Source organism: Myxine glutinosa, chromosome 3, assembly GCF_964187855.1.
Source record: "Myxine glutinosa chromosome 3, kmMyxGlut1.1, whole genome shotgun sequence".
Taxonomy (NCBI): Eukaryota; Metazoa; Chordata; class Myxini; order Myxiniformes; family Myxinidae; genus Myxine; species Myxine glutinosa.
The window spans coordinates 111158873-111182201 of record NC_136263.1 but is presented as its reverse complement, the minus strand read 5'-3'; the positions used below and the strand labels follow the sequence as shown (position 1 = coordinate 111182201).

Below are 23329 nucleotides of genomic sequence, written 5' to 3'. Positions count from 1 at the left end.
TTTTTGGTTGTTTAGTGTTTTCATGCAGGATACTATTATAATACTAAATCGTTGAGACTTGAAATACACTCTCCCACCAGGAGCGGCGCAACACGATAAATATTTACATTGAGATTTTGTGACGTCTCCTCCCTCCCGAATAACCAAAACTATGGTTTTTTTTAAATGCCAAAAACCTTCCCAGACACACCCCAAATACACCTAACAAATTTCAACTCATTCCTTCCAGTGGTTTAGGAGTGCATTCAAGTCAAACAAACACACACACGCACACATGGACATCAAACAAACGCACAACAGTCTTGCAACCCTTTTGGGGTGAGACTAATTAATAGAACTGGAAAGCATCTCAAAATGCAAAGTCGCTCTATACTCAAAGAAAACTCGACGAAAACTAAAATATTTTTTATTGGTTAGTGCTCTACATATTCTCATAATTAGGTTTGTTGAAACCTTGATAAAAAGACATCTGAGCCAAAAGCTCAAAAAAAGTTATGGACTGGACAGACACACTGAAGATAAAATGGTAAACTAGAACGGCATTCGGTAGAGTGCGTACCTCAGCCAGGCTGAACAGTGTTTACGTTTTAAAACCCATTGATAGGCCAGATCTGCATCTACACATGAACAAAAATCTAATTTGCTTGTTCTTGTCACCTACCACCAAACCTGTCCATCAAGTTTTGTCATAGCTCGTCCACAACTTTTTAAAATATCGTGCTACTCTATAAATTGTTTTGGACCCTATATCTCAAAGGTTAAGAATTACTTCAACTTCTTATGGTCATTGCCACTGTCACACCAATCCTGTGCAGCAAAATTTGTCTGAATTTGTCCATAACTTTTAGAGATACCCTGCTCACAGAGGCAAACAAACAAACAGACAGACCCAGGTGAAAACATAACCATCATCCAGAGGTAATAAATAAATAAACACGGCAGTGATTTCTTGTGTGTGTGTGTGTGTGTGTGTGTGTGTGTGTGTGTGTGTGTGTGTGTGTGTGTGTGTGTGTGTGTGTGTGTGTGTGTGTGTGTGTGTGTGTGTGTGTGTGTGTGTGTGTGTGTGTGTGCGCGCGTACACACAGTCACGTGAAAAAGTAAGTACACCCCATGTAAAGTTTTGACTTTTTCAACATATTTAAACATACAGCTATTTGATCTTCATTTCAACAATACTGATAGAAAAAGGTGATATAATAGAACAAATATCATGAAACATTTACATTTTGTAGTCCATTGTATAATTTAAATAAACATAAATGCAAATTTCGCATGTGGAAAAAGTAAGTACACCCTTGGCTCCAATAGGTGGTATTGCCCCCTTTGGCAGAAACAACCTCAAGTAGGCGTTTCTTCGAACTGTCTACCCGTCTCTGACATCGACTGGGATAAATTTTTGCCCACTCCTCCATGCAGAATTCTTTCAGCTGTGCGATGTTTGAGGGGTTTCTTGCATGCACAGCTCGTTTCAAATCCCCCCACAACATCTCGATGGGATTTAGATCCCGGCTTTAACTTGGCCATTCCAGAACCCTCCATTTCTTTCTTTTCAGCCATTCCTTGGTGGATTTACTGGTATGTTTAGGGTCATTGTCATGTTGCAAGGATCACCATCAGTTAAGCTTCAACTTTCTGACAGATGGCCTCATATTATCCTCAAGCACCCTCTGGTACAATGAAGAATTCATAGTGGATTCTATGAAGGTGAGCTTCCCAGGCCCTGATGCAGCAAAGCAGCCCCAAACCATAATATTTCCACCACCATACTTTACAGTTGGTATCAGGTTCTTGTGGTCAAATGCTGTCTTTGGTTTTCGCCAAACATGTCTTCTGGTACTGTGGCCAAATAGCTCTACCTTTGACTCATCTGTCCAGAGCACATTGTTCCAGAAGTGCTGGTCTTTGCCTAGGTGTTCATTGGCAAACTTTAGTCTTGCCCTGATGTTCTTTCTGGACAGCAAAGGTTTCCTCCTTGCACACCTCCCATGTAGATCAAATTTGTGCACCCTCTTTCTAATGGTAGACTCGTGCACTTTGACATCAACAGTGGCAAGAGCTACTTGTAGGTCCCGTGATGACATTCTGGGGTTCTTCAAGACTTCTTTCAGCATCTTGCGGTCTGTTCTCGGGCTGAACTTGCTGGGGCGGCCTGGCCTGAACAAGTTGGCAGTTGTTTGGAATCTTCTCCACTTGTAGATGATCTTTCAGACAGTCTAATGATTGATTTCAAATTGTTTGGAGATCTTTTTAAATCCCTCCCCAGACTCGTGGGCATCTCTAACCTTCTTTCTGAAGGCCTCAGAGAGCTCTTTTGATCTAGGCATGGTGACGCCGCACACTTCAACAACAAAGAGCAAACCAAACTAAATGTCTGAGTTTTAAATGAGACAGGTTCCTCCAAGATCCTCTCTGGTGATGTTCTAATGATTTGCACCTGAGCTGGTGCACCTGATTCTAATTTTAGGTATTTGAAGTAGTGATAAATGTAGGGGTGTACTTACTTTTTCCACATGCGAAATTTGCATTTATGTTTATTTAAATTAACCAATGGACTTCAAAATGTAAATGTTTCATGATATTTGTTATATTATATTGTGGCGGACACAAGCAAGGTACACGAACCCAGCGCACCAGCAGGTGGCGCGAACGTCCAGGCGGGGAACTGGAATGCATGCCCCGCCTATCGCCCGATCGGCCACGCCCGGGGACGAGGCTTGGCCTCGGCACATATATGCGGGCTCTAAGTTCGGGCCCGCCCAGTGCTGCAGTTCGAGCTTTCACAATAAAGACTCTTGGTTTATCAAACGCGTTGTGGCCTACCTCTTTGGCAAGCAAGTTGTGTGCGCAGCACCACACTTCACTGGTGACCCCAATTGGTTCAGCCGTCGCTGACCAACGAACGCGCCATGGCCAACAACGCTGTCGCGGTAAAACTCCCAGAGTTTTGGGAAGCACAGGCCGATGTGTGGTTCGTGCAGGCCAAAGCGCAATTCCAGCTTCGAGGCATAACGGCGGACGAGACCCGTTACTACCACGTGGTCGCCTCCCTCGGGCCCGGCACTGCCGCCCGTGTCGTGTCCATCCTGCGGCACCCGCCGGCCGACCATAAGTACAGGGCGATCAAACGTCTCCTCATCGCCACGTTCGGCCTCACTGAAATCGAACGGGCCGACCGCCTCCTGGACCTTCCCGAACTCGGCGACACACGACCATCCGTGCGGATGGATTATATGCTGTCGTTGCTTGGTGACCAGCCCCCGGATTTCTTATTCCGGGCGCTTTTCCTACGCCAGCTACCTCTACAGGTACGCCTCGCGCTGGCCGGTTCCAACATGAGGGAACCCCGCACCCTGGCCGTAGAGGCCGACAAGTTATTCGCGGCTTGCGACACGCGGGCGAGTTACGGTGCGGCCGTCGTGGATCCCGGGGCTGATGCTACTGCATCCCCCGTGGCCGCTACCGCGCCCCGCCCACCACCACCACCGCCGCCGAGAAAACCGCGGCCGCCACCGCCCTCGCCGCCGCAAGCCTGGTGCTATTTCCACGCCAGGTTCGGCCACAAGGCTAAGAAGTGTTGCCCGCCGTGCTCGTTTGGCAGGTCGGGGAAACGGCCAGGCCGGCGCTCGGTAGCGGCCCTGAGCGTCGGCCATTCCGGCAGCCTCCTATTCATCACGGACACCTTGTCCGAGCGCCGTTTCCTCTGCGATACAGGAGCGCAGGAAAGCGTCACCCAGCCAACATGTCCGACAAGCGAACCGTGGGCCGGGGCCTCGCTTTCCTTGCCGCCAACGGTACACCCATCCGCACGTTCGGGAAGCGCTGCCTCTCCCTGCTGTTCCGAGGGCAGCGCTTTGAATGGTCGTTCGTGACCACTAGCGTGCCCATGGCATTGCTCGGTGCGGACTTCCTATGTGCGAATGGGTTGCTGGTCGACGTAAAGCGCAGACGGCTCGTGCAGGCCGAAACCTTTAGCTTGCTCGCTTGTTCGCTGAGCAGCTCGTTGAGCGGCTCACTGAGCGGCTCACCGAGCAGCTTGCCAAGCGGCTTGCTGGACGGTTCCATCCCGGCGAGTTTGGTTTGCACGCTTCCGGCAGCGGACGACTTTACCCGCCTCCTCGCCAGTTTCCCGGCCCTCACGCGACCCACCTTTTCAGCGGTGGCCGTTAAACACGGGGTGGAGCATCACATCCCCACGGTCGGGCCGCCGGTCTATGCCCGGGCACGCCGGCTCGAGCCCACGAAGCTCGCGGTGGCGAAAGCGGAGTTCGCCACGCTGGAGCGGCTGGGGATTCCGCAGCGCTCCAACAGCGCGTGGGCTTCCCCGCTGCACATCGTGCCGAAGCCCGGCAGGGGATGGCGGCCGTGCGGGGACTACCGCCGGCTCAACGATGCCACCACCCCCGACCGCTACCCGGTCCCACACATTCAGGACTTTTCCGCCCGGTTGGCCAACACGACCGTGTTTTCGAAGGTGGACCTCATCCGGGGCTACCATCAGGTCCCCGTCCAACCGGACGACGTCCCGAAGACGGCCGTCATCACCCCTTTCGGCCTCTTCAAATTTCTAAGGATGCCCTTCGGGTTGAAGAATGCGGCTCAGGCGTTCCAGCGGCTTATGGATAGCGTCTTGCGCGACTTACCTTTCCTGTTCGTCTACCTGGACGACATCCTAGTCGCGAGCGCGTCCCGGGAGGATCACCTGCTCCACCTCCGCATGCTGTTCGAACGCCTGGGCCAGCATGGCCTAATCATCAACCCTGCCAAGTGCCGTTTCGGTGTCACCACCATCGACTTCTTGGGGCACCGCGTCACCGAGCACGGGGCCGTCCCTTTACCGGCCAAGGTGGAGGCGGTCAGGGATTTCCCACGGCCCCGCACGATCAAGGGGCTCCAGGAGTTCCTGGGCATGGTAAACTTTTACCACCGCTTCGTGCCCCATGTCGCCCAGCTCCTCCGCCCCTTGCACGAGGCCCTTTGGGGCAAGCCGGGCAAAGGTGACATCGCCTGGTCGGAGCCGATGGCCGCGGCGTTCGCGGGCGCAAAGCTGGCTCTGGCCGACGCCACCATGCTGGCGCGCCTGATGCACCGATCGCCCTCACCACCGACGCGTCGGATTATGCGGTAGGTGCGGTGCACGAGCAATGGGTGCGTGGTGCTTGGCAACCGCTAGCGTTTTTCAGCCGGCAGCTTCGCCCGCACGAACGCCGGTACAGCACCTTCGACCGCGAGTTGCTCGGACTCCACCTGGCGGTCCGACACTTCCGCCATCTGCTGGAGGGCCGCCCGTTCACGGCCTTCGTTGACCACAAGCCCCTTGTGTTCGCGATGGCCAAGGTCGCCGAGCCATGGTCGGCACGGCAGCAGCGCCACCTCTCTGCCGTGTCCGAGTACACGACGGACATCCGTCACGTGACGGGTAAGGACAACCCGGTGGCGGATTGCCTTTCCCAGTCCGTCGTGCACGCGGTCCACCTCGGGGTCGACTATGCCCGGATGGCGGAGGCCCAGACCGCCGACCCCGGCATCCAGGCCTTGCGGACTGCCGTCACGGGCCTCCGCATCACCGAGGTGCCGTTCGACGCCGCGGGCACGGCCCTCCTATGCGAAGTCTCCCTCGGCCGGCCTCGCCCCATCGTGTCCACTGGCTGGCAGCGCCCGGTTTTCGACGCCATCCACGGCCTGTCCCACCCTGGCGCGAGGGCATCCCAGAAACTCGCCGGGGCAAAGGACGTCCGCGACTGGGCCAGGACGTGCCTCGCATGCCAGCGCCCAAAGGTCCACCGCCACACCCAGGCACTGTTGGCCCAGTTTACGGTGCCCGAGCGGCGGTTCGACCACATGCACGTCGACTTGGTGGGACCTCTGCCCCCCTCGCGAGGGTTCACCCACCTCCTCACCATGGTCGACCGCACCACACGGTGGCCGGAGGCCGTCCCATTGGCGGCGACGTCTGCGGCTGAGGTGACGCAAGCCTTTATTGCCACTTGGGTTGCCGGTTCAGTGCCTCCTCGGACATCTCGTCCGACCGCGGCCCCCAGTTCACCTCGGAGCTCTGGGCCGCGGTGGCGCAAGGACTCAGGGTGAAGCTACATCACACCACGGCCTACCACCCCCAGGCCAATGGCCTGTGCGAGCGCTTTCATCGCTCCATGAAGGCCGCGCTCCGGGCCAGCCTCTGCGACGGTGGCTGGGTCGACAGACTCCCCTGGGTCCTGCTGGGCCTCAGGACGGCGCCCAAGGATGACCTGCGCGCGTCCTCGGCGGAGCTGGTCTTAAGGCAACCACTGCGGGTACCGGGTGAATTTATCCCCGACTCCACGGCTCCTTGGTCCGCGGCACAACAGCGCTCCGCCCTTCAGGAGACCGCCCGGAGGTTCGCCTCGGTGCCGACGGCACACCACGGTTGCCCGCCTTCCCACGTCGCCCCGGAGCTTCGCACGGCAAAGTACGTGTTCATCCAGCACGACGCCCACCGGGCACCGCTACGGCCCCCATACGACGGGCCCTTCCGCGTGTTGGAGGCCGGGGACAAGTTTTTCACGGTCGACATCGGCGGTGCCCCGAATCGCATTTCCGTGGACCGCTTCAAGCCGGCCCACCTCGATCCGGACCACCCCCCGCCAGCGGCTCTGCCTCCGCGTCGAGGCCGTCCCCCGGCGGTCGGACCCCCGGCACCCCCCAGCCCTGCCGTCACGCCACCCCCCAGACCGGCACCCATCGCCAGGGGGCGTTTCAGCCGGGTCATCCGGCTTCCCCGCAAACTCACCCTTCAGGTGCGGGGGAATTCTGGGAGGGTGCGTGTGGCGGACACAAGCGCAAGGTACACGAATCCAGCGCACCAGCAGGTGGCGCGAACGTCCAGGCGGGGAACTGGAATGCATGCCCCGCCTATCGCCCGATTGGCCACGCCCGGGGACGAGGCGTGGCCTCGGCACATATATGCGGGCTCTAAGCTCGGGCCCGCCCAGTGCTGCAGTTCGAGCTTTCACAATAAAGACTCTTGGTTTATCAAACGCGTTGTGGCCTACCTCTTTGGCAAGCAAGTTGTGCCGCAGCACCACACTTCAATATCACCTTTATCGATCAATATTGTTGAAATGAAGATCAAATAGCTGTATGTTGAAATATGTTGAAAAAGTCAAAACTTTACATGGGGTGTACTTACTTTTTCACGTGACTGTATATACATATATATACAGTGCATTCAGAAAGTATTCAGACCCCTTCACTTTTTCACATTTTGTTATGTTGCAGCCTTATGCTGAAATCGTTTAAATTCATTTTTTCCCTCATCAATCTGCACTCAATACCCCATAATGACAGAGAAAACAGGATTTTAGAAAGTTTTGCAAATTTATTAAAAAGAAAAAACTGAAATATCACATTGACATAAGTATTCATACCCTTTGCTATGACACTTGAAATTTCGCTCAGGTGCCTCCCATTTCTCTTGATCATCTTTGAGATGTTTCGACACCTTGATTGGAGTCCACCTGTGGTAAATTCAATTGATTGGACGTGATTTGGAAAGGCACACACCTGTCTATATAAGGTCTCACAGCTGACAATGCATATCAGAGCAAAAACCAAGCCATGAGGTCGAAGGAACTGCCTGCCGAGATCAGAGACAGGATTATGTCGAGGCACAGATATGGGGAAGCCTACAAAAAATTTTCTGCTGCATTGAAGGTTCCCAAGAGCACAGTGGCCTCCATAATTCTTCAATGGATTAAGTTTGGAACAACCAGGACTCTTCCTGGAGCTGGCCACCCGGCCAAACTGAGCAATCAGGGGAGAAGGGCCTTGGTAATAGAGGTGACCAAGAACCCGATGGTTACTCTGGCTGAGCTCCAGAGATCCTGTGTGGAGATGGGAGAAACTTCCAGGACAACCATCACTGCAACACTCCACCGATCTGGGCTTTCTGGCAGAGTGGCCAGACGGAAGCCTCTCCTCAGTGAAAGACACATGAAAGCCCACTTGGAGTTTGCAAAAAAGGACCTAATGGACTCTCAGACTGTGAGAAACAAGATTCTGTGGTCTGATGAAACCAAGATTGAACTGTTTGGCTTCCGTCTGGCCACTCTGCCATAAAGCCCATATCGGTGGATTGTTGCAGTGATGGTTGTCCTTCTGGAAGTTTCTCCCATCTCCACAAAGGATCTCTGGAGCTCAGCCAGAGTGACCATGGGGTTATTGGTCACCTCTATTACCAAGGCCCTTCTCCCCCGATTGCTCAGTTGAGCCGGGCGGCCAGCTCTGGGAAGAGTCCTGGTTGTTCCAAACTTCTTCCATTTAAGAATTATGGAGGCCACTGTGCTCTTGGGAACCTTCAATGCAGCAGAATTTTTTTTGTAGGCTTCCCCAGATCTGTGCCTCGACACAATCCTGTCTCTGAGCTTGGCAGGCAGTTCCTTCGACCTCATGATTTGGTTTTTGCTCTGATATGCATTGTCAGCTGTGAGACCTTATATAGACAGGTGTGTGCCTTTCCAAATCATGTCCAATCAATTGAATTTACCACAGGTGGACTCCAATCAAGGTGTAGAAACATCTCAAAGACGATCAAGAGAAATGTGAGGCACCTGAGCTAAATTTCAAGTGTCATAGCAAAGGGTATGAATACTTATGTCAATGTGATATTTCAGTTTTTTCTTTTTAATAAATTTGCAAAACTTTCTAAAATCGTGTTTTCTCTTTGTCATTTTGGGGTATTGAGTGTAGATTGATGAGGGAAAAAATGAATTTAAACGATTTCAGCATAAGGCTGCAACATAACAAAATGTGAAAAAAGTGAAGGGCTGTGAATACCTTCTGAATGCACTGTACATATATATGCATATCTGAAATAAAAAAAACCTGACTGTCTCCCCTGGGCTAATACGGGCTATTCCTACTCAATATGTCTTTGCCCGTTGACATTTTTACACAATTATTAGTGTTCTCCATTTTCTTGTAGTAAACGTTTTTTGAAAACTTGATGCTCATAGCTCGAATGCTAAAAATGTATGACTCGCACACACTGAATTAATAATTTTACTCATAATATATGGAGACTCGATGTCAGGTGACTCCAGTGCATTCATTATATATGAAGATTAGATGCCAGGTGACCCTCGTGCATGCATGTTTACACTTTTATTTTTTTCCCCATCTAGGGAGATAGCCTTGACCAAACGGATGCATCATGAAGCTACAGATATACGCCATTACTACATTGGGTATTATATTCATTCATGCCCCAAGATGAGATACAAGGTAAGGAGTTTATATTTGGGGTGACCTTTCGCAGCTCTGAGTAGAATATTTTAATGTTCCCTTGCCATCTTATCAGCACCAGATTTATCGTTTTAATTTACTAGCAACGGTACCCGCCCTGTGGGCGGGGCTTCAATTGGGAAGCACAAATGAAAAGGCAAAATATCAGAAATTGAAAGCTTTTTTTTATTTTAATCGATTCATATAAACATCCGTTGAATCATATCACACGCAAATCATCAAAATCTAAACAGTACATGTCGCCCATTTTGAAAAAAGATTGAATTCTGCAAAACAGAAGCGGCCGCTGCACGTCTTTCTCAGTCGCACGTTTGTGTGAAGAGTGCGCGCCGAATCTGTAACACGGAAGCGGCCGCTACACCTGTTTCGCAGTCGCTTTGCACACGCTGCCATGTCACTTCGGAGCCGCACGTTTATATAGGAAGAGTTCGTCAGGAGTCGATCTATTCTCTCCTGGTACGTAGATTAAACAGTATTTGTAAAATTTCAAAAAAAGCCACATCACTGTTCATATCGGTAAATATTATTCCATCGTGTTTGGAAAAACTGGAAAACTGGAAAATTGGAAAATTGGAAAATTGGAAAAACAATATAGCCTATTTTACTCCCAGGGGTCCCAGGAATACCCACCCAAAATATCGTTACGATCAGTTGAGCCATTTTTGCGGTACCTTCGAACGGACGGACGGACATTTGGGGAATTATAGTAAGATTAATTTATTGGAGTTGTTTGTTGTATGTTTCTGGAAATTTAACGTCTGTTGGTTTCACGATAAAGTGAAATTGCACACTCAGCCATTTTTTTTTGTGTGTGTTCTTCAGCTCGAGCCTGCTCACTCTGAGTTATATTTGGGATCTGATTCCATAATAAGAGTTATATTTGGAAGAGGCATTTAATATAAACAAGACCGAAAGTCTAACAGCAGCGTAGCCAGGCTTGTTTGATACTTTCGTTGGAGGATAGTATGACCTGGATGGAGATGCCAGTTAGAAAATAATGTAAGTATTTAAAAAAAATTTAAGTAATCGAAGTCTCTAAGCTGTCTGTTTTCTCCATAATTTGGGTTTTAGAAGGTGGAACTGAGTCTTCCCAGGACACAAAATATCCACCCAGCTTCGGTGAAGAATTGTGATTCATGGACTAAGTTCGAAGTTGTGTTGTTCTCAGTTTTGTTCGAAGGGCTCTTTTCAGGATCGTCACTGAGCCCTGTACAGCCTCCAACTGTAGTTTGTTTGTGGTAATGTTCCCAGGGATGAATTTAAGATCTCTGTAAGATCCTTTTCATTCCCGTTGCCCTAATTATTAATGGTACAATTTGGGTGCTCTTCAGCTTCCAGGATCTTTTCACTTCATTCTTGAGGTCTTGATATTTGGTCATTTACTTTATTTCTGCATTGTTTCGGCCAAAATCGCTTGGTACTGATATCTCAATCAGAAATGCTGTATTTTCCGTTTTGTTCCTGAGCACTATGTCTGGCCGCAATGCTTTGTTTTCTACTATGTTCATGCTGGATGGGATCATCAGGTCATATGTGAGCCTTATGTCCTTGTTTTAAATTATTGCTTTTGGTTCATGTTTCCACGAGTTTTGTGGAACTGGGACATGACGCATGTACACAACATACCACAGTACATCATGTCACATATAACATGGTGTATGCAATACAACATGTGCACAATATGTATATGTATATAACGCATGAAAATAATGTGTGCATACAATACCCGGAATATGATGTCACGCAAAACAAAACAAAACATCCAAAAGCAAAACCAAAGCCAAATGTGTATAAACCATAATCGTGCATGTGTTACGTGCAAATCACGACCCATGCACATTTGGTGCTTGTGTGTGTGCATGCATCATCGCTACTGGTATTCATCTTTCTCAGGCCCTCCTTCCACTCGGGTCCACCAAATTCCAGGCCCTCCTTTCACTTGGGACCACCAAATCTCTGGCCCCCCTTCAACTCGGGTCTGCCAAATCTCAAACCCCCCTCCCTGTGTGTGCATGCATTTCCTCCTTGACGGGCCATAGCCGGCAAAACCCATCAAGCCATGGACACCTCCCCCCTCTCTCCCACCAAAGCCACCCACAAGGCTGTCGTATTCGCATGCTACTGGATCTCACAGAGCTCGTTTCCTTGCAGGAATAACATGGCTTAAAAGGGCGTCATCAAATCTCGGACCCTCACTCCCAGCATGACGAGGTTGGAGGAACCCAGCAAGCCGCCAGGCCAGGCCACATCCTAGACAATCCACGCAACCTCAGACTCCACATGCACGGCCCTCCACCCCATCAAATTTATGAAAGAAAATTCAGAAGCGGCCGCACACATCACGGATCCTCGATCTTACATCTGGCTCTCACTTCCTCGATGGACGGAGCTCTACAAGAGGAGGTCCGTCAAAGCTCGGGCCTTCCCACCTGGCACCACGGGGCCCACGAATCCCACCAAGCTCCAGAGTTAGGTCACCCAAACGCACGTCGAACAGCACAGCGCCGACCACAATCCCGTTGTGTGTGTGTGTGTGTGTGTGTGTGTGTGTGTGTGTGTGTGTGTGTGTGTGTGTGTGTGTGTGTGTGTGTGTGTGTGTGTGTGTGTGTGTGTGTGTGTGTGTGTGTGTGTGTGTGTGTGTGTGTGTGTGTGTGTGTGTGTGTGCGCGCTTTAATTTTCTTGCAAATGTATGAACGAGAGCAATGCGACTGTGTTGCTAATATGCCTCCTCATAATCCCACAAACGGGTGGATGCCTTCGTTCACTGTCCTAAAAATAAACAAGTTTGATTTTAATCCCTTCAGCTGTTTTCAAGTATCACATTTTCACAGCCATGACAGGTCGGAGAAGCAGTTTCAGAGGTTTTTTTTTTTTAATATCAGTTTTCAAGCTAATATAGCTGCCATACCACATGACATATGACCTTAAAAATGTACACTCTGTATGCGTATGGGTATGGGATAACGTTTGTGAAGTTTCGTGTTGATCGGATAAGGTTCATTTTTCCATCCAAAATGGCCGCCAAACCACGAGACCTAAAACATCACAATTTTCAAACTATATGCAACAGTGGTGTTGGATGATATTTTGTAAAATTTTGCATCGATAGGGTAAGTGGTTTGAGAGATATAATTATTTAATATTTTCCTTCAATCCAATATGGCTGCCATACCATGTGACCAATTATGTTTTCGTGATCATCTTTTAATCACCATGCCGAGTCAATGACGCACGTAAGGTTTCGAGTAAATCGATTTGGTGGTTTGGGAGAATTTTTTTTTTGAAAGTTTTAGGTTAAATCCAATATGGCTGCCAAATCATGTGACCTATAATGTCATAAATTAAATATTTCAATAAAAATGGGTCATAGATCATGTGTATGCAATTTCAGATTTTTAGGATAAGGAATTTGATTAAAACATTTTTGGCTGGTAGACCACTTCACCTATGATGCCATCATCATCATCGTGCTTTTGCTACCCATTGGGAGTACTTGACAATGTGCCGAGTTTTGAAATTTTTCCATTCAGCGGTTTCCGAGAAATAATTTTTTTATTATTTGCGTTTAATCCAATGTGGATGCCATACCAAGTGACCTATGACGTCACAATTATCATAAAAAAATTCTGCATGGGTGTCACTCCTACCCTGAAAGTTTCGTCTCAATTGGACATGGGGTTGCTAAGAAAAACGAGGTTTAGCCCGAATGGACGGATGTACGAACGGATGGATGGATGGATGGATGGATGGATGTACGAACAATCCGAAACCATAATGCCTCCGGCCACTTTTGGGGGAGGAGGCATAAAAATCGCAACAATCTCCAAAATAAGCGGTTCAGTTTGGTATTTTTTATATGAAATAGGCAAAGTCTAGAAACTAATGAAGCTCTTTAGAATTGCCCTTTAGAACACTATCAAATAAATCACTCTTTAGAACCCTTTATAAATACCTTTTAGAATTACCCTTTAGAGCCCTTTAGAATTGCCCTTTAGAACCATCTAGAATTAAACATGGTGGGTTAGAACGGTTCTTATTTATATTTTGATGGATGGATGGATGGATGGATGGACGGATGGAAAGAAGGACATCGCCAAATATTGAAGCGACTTCACCGTTTAGAAAATAGAACTTGTACTCTATTTGCAGAGTGTTGATGCTACCAAAACAGTTTTTGGCAAGGGTTATACTGTATTATTTGCCATTGCCTTCCGAGCATTATTTGACTGTGCTCTCTCCGTTTTTAAGATGCCTAGCATCAAGTAAGGAAACAACATGTACCATCTTTAAAAAAACAAAAACGTATTTGGTGTGACTCGGCCATGGTTTGAGCCATCTCCCCCAGGCTCAGAGCAGTTTTTTCCACCATTATGCCACCGAGACTGCTATACTTCTTTAACAGCCACAATTATGTTTGGCTGTGGAATGCCTTTTGCCCATGTTTTCTCATGTAATTGGCTGACCAGGCCAAAAGTTAAAATGAAGGTGACAGGAATTGAGCCAGCTGACCAAGCGATGACTCACTTACCTTTTACAAAATACATAGTGAGATCTTTAACGTCCACCAATAAACAATGCTGGGAGATGGGTCTTTCGACGTAACATCCTCCAAATGGATGGCATGCAAATTGACACATCACCCTGCATGCAAAACACCAGTGACGGTTTATACCAAGGTCAAGTTTCCAACCCAGACTCGACAGATAAAATGTAAGTGTACCATCTCCAAGTTATCCTGCAGCTATAATTATGTACACTTGTATCTTGAAAAAATAACCTTGCACGTCTTGGATTATTGTGACTGTCTCGATATCGTGATGTCACACTTCGGTGCTCTATACTCCACAACCTGTTGAACACTATTTACGCATGTGCAGAGTGAGACAATCTGTCATCAAACTCTCTCTTTCCTGTAAAACTCACTGTTTGCCGTAAAGGAATCTCCCGCGATGAAGCTAACTCCAAGGGCCTCTCACTCACTCACCGCAGGCAGGTTGGTGGTCTTTCCGTCTTCTACCGACTCCTCTCTGGCCTTGCCCCCCCCCCCCCCCCAGCTCTCTCTGGGCTCTGTCCCGCAAATATTCCTACAGGTCGCACAAGATCTGCCTGCAACCCTCTTATGGTCAAACTGCCAAAATCAAGACTCTCTGCTCACCTTCACTCCTTCATTCCTCTTTTCTCCCGCCTCTGGAACAAACTCCCTCACTCTCTTCAATCCCACTCCACCCTCCAGGTCTTTAAAACAGCTGTTCACCACCATCTCTTATCTTCCCCCATCCAAAACCTTGATCTTTTCTACCCCCCCCCCCCTAATTTCACCCCAATTCCACTTTTTTGAAATACCAACTTCTGTCCTGGAAGTCCTTGGTGTTCTTGTGTTTTATACTTCTCCCTCCCCCTCCCCCCCCTTCCCACGCCTCCTCCCCCCAAGCCCTCTCCCTTCCACACATCTCCCTGCTCTCAAATGTTGTGTTTGTGTGCTTCCCCTTCTCTCCCCATCTTGTTTTCCGCTCCCTCTTTTTATATATTTTGTTTGTCTGGTTGATTTGTTTGTGAAGTAAATGTTAGCTCTTTCACGAGCCTCGATTCAGTATACACACAAAAAAAAAGAAAAAAAAAAAGTCTTGTGGATTGCAAGTCTTTCTGGATGGTAAGGTATGACAAAATGTGTAATTTATGAAAGAAAATGTCCCAGAACAGTTTACTGATGCTTTCATTGAGATTCACAGGGGGTCATACCAGTTATTGAAAAGAGTATTCAAAATTTCACCTTTATATATACCATATGCATGCGATTATACAAGCAAATTGTGCACTACCTCTTCCTTATTAAATGGATGTGATCATGTCACACCTTTATGACGCATCTATTTATTACACGTAAACAGGATAGAGATTGAAATGCCAACACTTCCAATCTCGATCCTGGGTAGAGATTGGAAATGCCAACATTGAGTAAAGGAACATAAGGGAAGAAGATAGCAATGGATGTAGTGGCCTGCAAAAGTATTCACCCCCTACCAATTATACTACATTTTGATGAATTACGAATTATGTATACTTTTTCCAAATGAATTTTTTTTTTTTTTCATAACTGAAGAGATCAAACTAAACACTTATAGTTGAAGGAAGTTATTTATATGTCAGAAATACCTTCAAAAAATATGTACAAAATTCACTGGTTGCAAAAGTATTCAGTCCCCTAGGTCAGTAGTTGGTGGAAGCACCTTTTGTACAACGAGATGGTGAAATCTTTGCCCATTCTTCACATTAAAATGGCTCTAGTTCTGCCAAGTTTGATGGGGATCGTCGATGGACTGCAATCTTCAAGTCTTGCAAGAAATGTTCAATTGAGTTCAAGTCAGGACTCCCCCCCCCCCTCCCCCCCTCCCCAAGAAAAAAAATTCCATTGATGCAACAAATTGTCCATTTCATGAAGATTAAAATTGACAATCTTGATCAAAGTTCGGGTCAATAGGATGAAAAGTGATGATTTTTCAGATGAAAATATGATTTTGGAAGGTTGACCTTGAGTTGACCTTTGACCTCAAAAATAGTTGGTTTCCCTATTTAGTGACTCAATGTGCAAATGCTGTTTAATTTTCAAGTCAATCGGATGAAAATTGACCGTTTTTCAGATGAAAAGTGATGATTTTGGTAGTTTGACTGAGTTGACCTTTGACCTTTTGACCTCAAAAATAGTATGTTTCCCAATTTAGTGACTCAATATGCAAGTGATGTTCAATTTTCAAGTCAATTGGTTGAGAATTGATGGCTTCTTAGATGAAAATTGATGATTTTTAAAATTTGACCTTTGACCTTTTGACCTCAAATAGTCCATTTCCCAATTTAGTGACTCGATATACAAATGCTATTCAATTTTCAAGTCAATCGGACTTAAAATGGTGAGTTCATAAATTTGACCTCCAGATGACCTTTGACCTCATAATCAATGGGCTTCTCAATTGGGACGACCTATACTACTTCGTAAAGTTTCGTGACGATCGGTTTAGAATTGTGACCTGTAGGCTGGTGACAAACAGGCAAACAGACAGAACCACAAACGCAACCGACCAATATACTTGAAAAATCTTCGATTTTGCAAGTAACAATAAGACGTCATGCAGAGCACGATGCTTGCAAAATTCACCCCCCCCCTCCCCCCCCCCCCCCCAAGAAAAAAAAATTCCATTGATACAGCAAATTGTCCATTTCATCAAGATTAAAATGGACAATCTTGATCAAAGCTCGGGTCAATAGGAAGAAAAGTGACGGTTTTTCAGATGAAAAATGATGATTTTGGAAGGAATTTTGGAACCTTGAGTTGACTTTTGACCTCAAAAATAGTTAGATTCCCTATTTAGTGACTCAATGTGCAAATGATGTTTAGTTTTCAAGTCAATCGGATGAAAATTGAGGATTAAAAAAAAAAACTTTGCCTATGTTGACCTCAAAAATAGTTGGTGGTTGAATTTAGTGACCATACTCGTATATTTATACGATCTTTAGGCGTATCTTTAGATGCGTATCTGTAGGAAAATTTTCGGTGCTAATTTTTCGTACATGTATACACAATCGTCGGTTAATGCGTATCGAGTATTCTGAGGCCTAGTACTCGTAGGGTTAGGCTACTGTACCGTCTCCGACCTTGTGGTTTTGTTTTTCTCTCAGCGGTTCGTCGAATGCGCTGCAATTATTTTCGTTCTCTGTTTCGTCCCAGTCATTCAGCCCATACCTCCTTGTTTAATATCTCTACTCAAACAAAAAAAAAAACCCAAAAAAATATTTCCTTCTCAGGTTTTACTCGTTTATTTGTTGTTCTTACTTGTTCGTTCGTTCTTCGTTCACGTTGTTCGCGATCACGCGATCACGTGGTTAGAAATGTATAATCTCTCCCCTGAACAACTATTTTCTCTCATATTATAACACCTTTTTCTTCTTCTCCTACAAAAGGATGCTTTCGTCTTGCTCACCAAATCTATTCATTCCAAAAAATAATAATAATACCATCTCCTACACTTCCTCTTTTCTACATTCCCTAAACTCTCCAGAACTCCACCCCTCCTTCAGCTTCCTCAAACGTATTTTTGACTTGAAGGTCTCAAACTCATTTTGCAAAAAATGTTCGTTTCCCATGAATCGTACACTTTTCAAAATCCAATCTCACCCCTCCCCTCCAAATCTTCCCCATCCCCCCTTCCCTCCAAAACTTCCCCATCCCCCCTCCCCTCCAAAACTTCCCCATCACCCCTCCCCTCCAAATCCTCCCCATCACCCATCCCTTTCAAATCTCCCCCCTTGCCCCTTCCCTCCCCTCCCTCCGAAACTTCCCCCACACCCCTCCCCTCCGAGACTCTCCCTCGCTCCTCCCCTCCTAGACTCCCCTCTCACCCCTCCTCCTCCTCAAAGCATCCTCCCTGCTTCTTCCCCCTTCCAACTTTCACCTTCATCTCCCCCAACCTTCTGCCTCACTCTTCCCCCTCCTCAAATAACACCTCACTGTGCCTCACCCAATCTCCATCAAACCTTTTGTCTGCCCCATTCTTCCCTTTCTCCAAGCTATTCTGAAATCTCTGAAATCTCTGACACACCTTCAACAGCTCTTCCTCCTCTTCCACATCTTACCCTACCCCTCCCCCCCCTGTTCTGTACCCGATGCTCCCCCTTCCTCTTCATTAACGGTATGGACCTCAAACATCCGGGGCCTTCGCTCAAACTTGACTGATCTCTCCATACAGGTTGCTTCTGACAAACCAGATGTGATCTGCTTAACAGAAACTTTCCTCCTTCATGATGTCTCTGATGCCTTGGTATCTCCCCCAGGTTACTCCCTCCTCCGGTACGATAGACCTGAGCCTCGTCCTGGAGGTGGGGTTGCTATCTTTATAAAAAACTCTCTTCCTCACTCGCCCTCCACTGCCCTCTCTCCACCTCACCCCCAGGAATACCTTTGGCTACGGCTTCCCCTTCGCTCCCACCTTTTGTTCATATGTGTGTTGTACCGACCACCAAACAGTGATGACTCCATTTACATCTCGCTGTCTGATAATATGGACCAACTTCTATCTACCCATCCCAACTCTCTCTTCCTCATATGTGGTGATTTCAAATGTCACCATGCCAGTTGGCTGGGTGTGGGTACTTCTCTCACCAGCCATGGCTCTTCAGCAAAGGACTTCTGCGACTCACTGGGACTGACACAATCTGTCAATTTCCCGACCCGGATCTCAGTCAACGGAGCATCTTCTCTTCTGGACTTGGTTATGACTAACTTCCCTGAAAATGTCTGCTGCTCTTCTTCTGCTCCAATCGGCTCATCTGATCATGTGCTTGTCAAAGTGGACTTCTCTCTGACCATTCTCAGAGAGCCTCCTCAGCGTCGGCGAGTCTGGCATTTCACTCAGGCCAACTGGCACGGTCTTCAAGCAGCCATCAATCATCTGGACTGGTCTCCCATCTCTACTGCCTCTGACATCAACGCATCCTGGGAATTCTTTCAAAGTAAATTGCTCTCTCTCATGCACAGATTTATCCCATCTCGTCTTCAGTTGTCATACCCTTCCTCCCGTCCATGGTACATGGAATCTTGTGGTGAGGCTGTTGCCCTGAAACAACTTGCTTTCGTCTCCTGGAAAGCAAATCCAATGGTAGGAAATCTCATTTCCTTTCACAAAGCCCGAAACAAGTGTGTGTCCACCCTCAGGAGAGCCAGGAAACAATATCTCACCGTTCTCAAGACCGAACTCTCTTATCTGTCTCCCTCTTCCAAATCCTGGTGGCGTCTGGTCAAATCTGTTTCTGGTGTTTGTTCCCCCTCCATCCCCTCCCTCACCTCAAACGGCTTAACGGCCGACTCCGCACGTGAAAAAGCTGAATGCCTCAACTCTGTGTTTGCCTCTAAATCTTGTGTCCCAAACCCATCACTCTCTGTACCCACCGTACCCAGTCGTAGCCAGCTGCTCCTGGACTCTGTGTCCTTTCCTCCTGACAAGGTAGAAAAGTTTCTGTCAACCCTCGACTCTGATTCTGCAACTGGTCCTGACGGCATCAGCCCACGGGTCCTAAAATCATGTACTTCCGCTCTTTCACTCCCTCTTTCTGTTCTCTTCACCCTCTCTTTTGCTCAACGTCATCTGCCATCTGCTTGGAAATCAGCCAACATCACCGCTTTGCACAAAAAGGTGCAAAAACAGATCCCAGCAACTACAGACCAATCAGCCTTCTCCCATTTATCAGCAAAGTCATGGAATCCATCATTGCTTCAGATATGAAATCTTTCCTCTTCTCCAATGGCTTGATCTCTGATCATCAATTTGGTTTCAGACCTGGTCACTCTACTCTGGACATGCTGCTTCTGCTTTCTCAACAATGGATGGAGGTCCTCAACGCCAAACAGGAAATTAGAGCTGTCTCCCTTGACATTTCACGTGCTTTCGATACGGTCTGGCACCCTGCTCTGCTCACCAAACTCTCCTCCTTTGGTATCCATGGAAATCTCCACGCATGGCTGGCGGACTTCCTCTCTGGTCGTAGTCAATGTGTGGCCCTGAATGGGTTTCTCTCATCTCCTCTTCCTGTTCAGGCTGGAGTTCCCCAAGGTAGTGTTCTGGGCCCTGTGCTTTTTCTGGTCTTCATCAATGATCTCTCTGACTCTCTTGAAAATCCTCTCTATCACTTTGCTGACAACTCTACTCTCTGTCACTCCATTCCTCATCCCTCAGATCAACAGTCTGCAGCCTCCTCACTCTCTGCAGACCTGGACAAAATCACAGACTGGGCAAACAAATGGAACATGTCTTTCAATCCTGATAAATCTCACACTCTTACGATGTCTCTCCGAAAAGACCGACTGGACAACCCTCCCATCCACTTTCTGAATAATCCTCTCCAAGAAGTTCTGTCACTCAAGCTTTTGGGTCTCACTATTTGCCATGATCTTTCCTGGGAAAACCACATTTCAAATCTGGCCTCCAAAGCCAGTCACCGACTGGGCATCCTCCGTCGTGCGAAGTCCTTCCTTGGCACACCTGAGCTCCTCACCACATACAAGGCTTTCATCCGCAGCTCTATGGAATACTGCTCTCCCCTCTGGTCTGGTGCTCCTGCCTCACACCTAGCTCGTCTTCACGCTGTTGAAACCAAAGCGTTCAGAATCATTGGAATCTCCCGCGATGAAGCTAACGCCAAGGGCCTTTCACTCACTCACCACAGGCAGGTTGGTGGTCTTTCCGTCTTCTACCGACTCCTCTCTGGCCTTGCCCCCCCCAGCTCTCTCTGGGCTCTGTCCCCCAAATATTCCTACAGGTCGCACAAGATCTGCCTGCAACCCTCTTATGGTTAAACTGCCAAAATCAAGACTTTCTGCTCACCTTCACTCCTTCATTCCTCTTTTCTCCCGCCTCTGGAACAAACTCCCCCACTCCCTTCAATCCCACTCCACCCTCCAGGTCTTTAAAACAGCTGTTCACCACCATCTCTTATCCTCCCCCAACCAAAACCTTGATCTTTTCTACCCCTGCTAATTTCGGTCCCCTTTTGTTTTATACCTCCCCCCCCCCCCCCTTCCCATGCCTCCTCCCCCCAAGCCCTCTCCCTCCCACACTTCTCCCTGCTCTCAAATGTTGTGGTTGTGTGCTTCCCCTTCTCTCCCCATCTTGTCTTCCGCTCCCTCTTTTTGTATATTTTGTTTGTCTGGTTGATTTGTTTGTGAAATAAATGTTAGGTCTTTCACGAGCCTCGATTCAGTATTTAAAAAAAAAAAAAAAAAAAAAAAATTTTTTTAAATCCTCTAAGAATTTCAGGTCAATCAAATGAAAATTGGTGATTTTAGAAATTCAGCCTATGTTTACCGAAAATGTAATTTGTGGTTCAATTCAGTGACCAGATATGCAAATGCTCTTCAAATTTCCAGTCAATCGGATGAAAATCGAGGATTTTATAAATTTGGCCTATGTTGACCTCAAAAATGCTTGGTGGTTGAATTCAGTGACCAGATATGCAAGTCCTTTTCAAATTTCAAGTCAATTGGATGAAAATTGAGTATTTTAGAAATGTGGCTTATGTTGACCTTTAGGCCTATTTTGACCTCAAATATACTTGGTGGCTAAAATTCAGTGACCGGATATGCAAGTCCTCTTCAAATTTCAAGTCAATTGGATGAAAATTGAGGATTTTAGAAATTTGGCCTATGTTGACCTCAAAAATACTTGGTGGTTGAATTCAGTGACCAGATATGCAAGTCCTCTTCAAATTTCAAGTCAATCGGATGAAAATTGAGGATTTTAGAAATTTGGCCTATGTTGACCTTTTGGCCTATGTTGACCTCAAAAATACTTGGTGGTAGAATTCATTGACCAGATATGCAAGTCCTCTTCAAATTTCAAGTCAATTGGATGAAAATTGAGGATTTTAGAAATTTAGCAAAGTTGGTGACCTTTGGCCTATGTTGACCTTTTGACCAATTGACCCCAAAAACAATAGGCTTCTTGCTTTTGACCAACTCTACCATTTGGTGAAGTTTCGTGAAGATCGGTTGAAAATTGTGACCTGTAGGCCAGTAACAAACAAACAAACAGACAGACAGACAGAACCACAAACGCAACCGACCAATATACTTGAAAAAATCTTCGATTTTGCATGTAATAAAATACACGATTACACCAACCCGCACTACAAATCCTCATCTACTTCTAACATAGACATCTTCATACAATTGTTACTATTGCCACATATAACAAAAACGTTATATTCGGGATGGTCACAAATGGAAATGGGGTATGGGTGCACTGTCATAATCATGTGTTTGTCGTCCTTGCCAGGGTTCCTAAGTTTCTAATCTTTAATTTCCTTGCATTGGAAGGGTACCTATTTGGTGTCGACAACAGCATCCATTCCAAAGCATGTATGAACCAGACACAGCATTTTGGGATGCATTACTGTCAGATAGTCTTGCACCCCATGAGTAGAGCTGTGGATGGAAAAGCATATTCCAACCATTGCCAAGATTTTTTTTGGCATGCTCCTCATCTTGTTTAGGTCACATTCATTTTCTTGCTTCGTCCAGGCATCTGTGATCATGCCTCAAGTGAAACAGCGTTGAAGTCGTAAATGTCCGAGGTAGTGCTTCCACTGTGCTTCCGGAACGATATTGTGCTTTACCTGGGAATGCGGCCTGTTCCATAAATAATTAATTAGACTCCCAGACATTTAACATGAAAATGTCTCGTGTTGTGTTGACCAGTATTAAAGCTTGCTATATTTTCATATACATTGAGACACAAGACGTACTTTCGATGTTGGACTTTTCAATTGCCGAATGACAAAACTGGATTTGGGGAACTTCCTCAGTCTGTTTTATTTGTTTGCCGAATTTTTTTTTAATTTTTTTTTTTTTTAATATGAGGTTAGCATTGGATATTCACTACAAAATTAAGGCATATTAACCAGGAAACTTCCACTTCGGACTTTCACTTCCCGTTCCTCGGGCGAGGTTGTGTTCCGTCTGAGCTCCACCTTCAGCAAAGAAAAGTTTTTTTTTTCTCCCAATCTTTTTTTGTCGAATTTCTGCTGCTTTGTTGTGTTTACTGTGTTTATACAGGGTGTCCACAAAGTCGCAAATCATGTGCAAAACATTTCTTTGTAAGGTTGCCTACATCAGTTGTTCGAAATGTGTCCCACCAATCTCAAAACATGTTTGTAAACGGAAAAGCAAGTTTCTCTGAATGTTTGAATAAACTACATTACAAAAAAAAAAACATTAAAAAATAAATATATTAAATAAATGAATAATTTCCTATGATGCGTGACTTTGTGAACACCTTGTAGTTCGATCTTGTTTCGTAATTTTGCAAATTTGTGTGTATTAGTTGGTTTGTTCGTACATGTTTGGTGCCTGGTTCCCTCGAGGCCAGCCCATTTTTCCTCGTCGGTCTTTTGTTTATTCACCTTTGTTCTTTTGCTGTATTGCCTTTTTTTCACACCCCCCCCCCCCCCCCCCCACAACTTCCCTCGAACCTCTTGCTCTCTGTTTTAATGTTTTAAACACAAAAAA

At 46.7% G+C, this 23329-nt stretch overlaps 1 protein-coding gene across 27 annotated transcripts in view; it reads left to right on the top strand.

Moving 5' to 3' along the window:
* Nucleotides 1-23329, top strand: part of ATE1 (arginyltransferase 1) — a 109706-nt gene that overhangs the window by 78174 nt on the left and 8203 nt on the right. For all 27 annotated transcript variants that reach the window (XM_078774474.1, XM_078774473.1, XM_068110191.2 and 24 more), the window contains one exon: nucleotides 9159-9258. In XM_078774474.1, the coding sequence (XP_078630600.1) occupies nucleotides 9159-9258 (100 nt within the window). The remainder of the gene's footprint in view (nucleotides 1-9158; nucleotides 9259-23329) is intronic.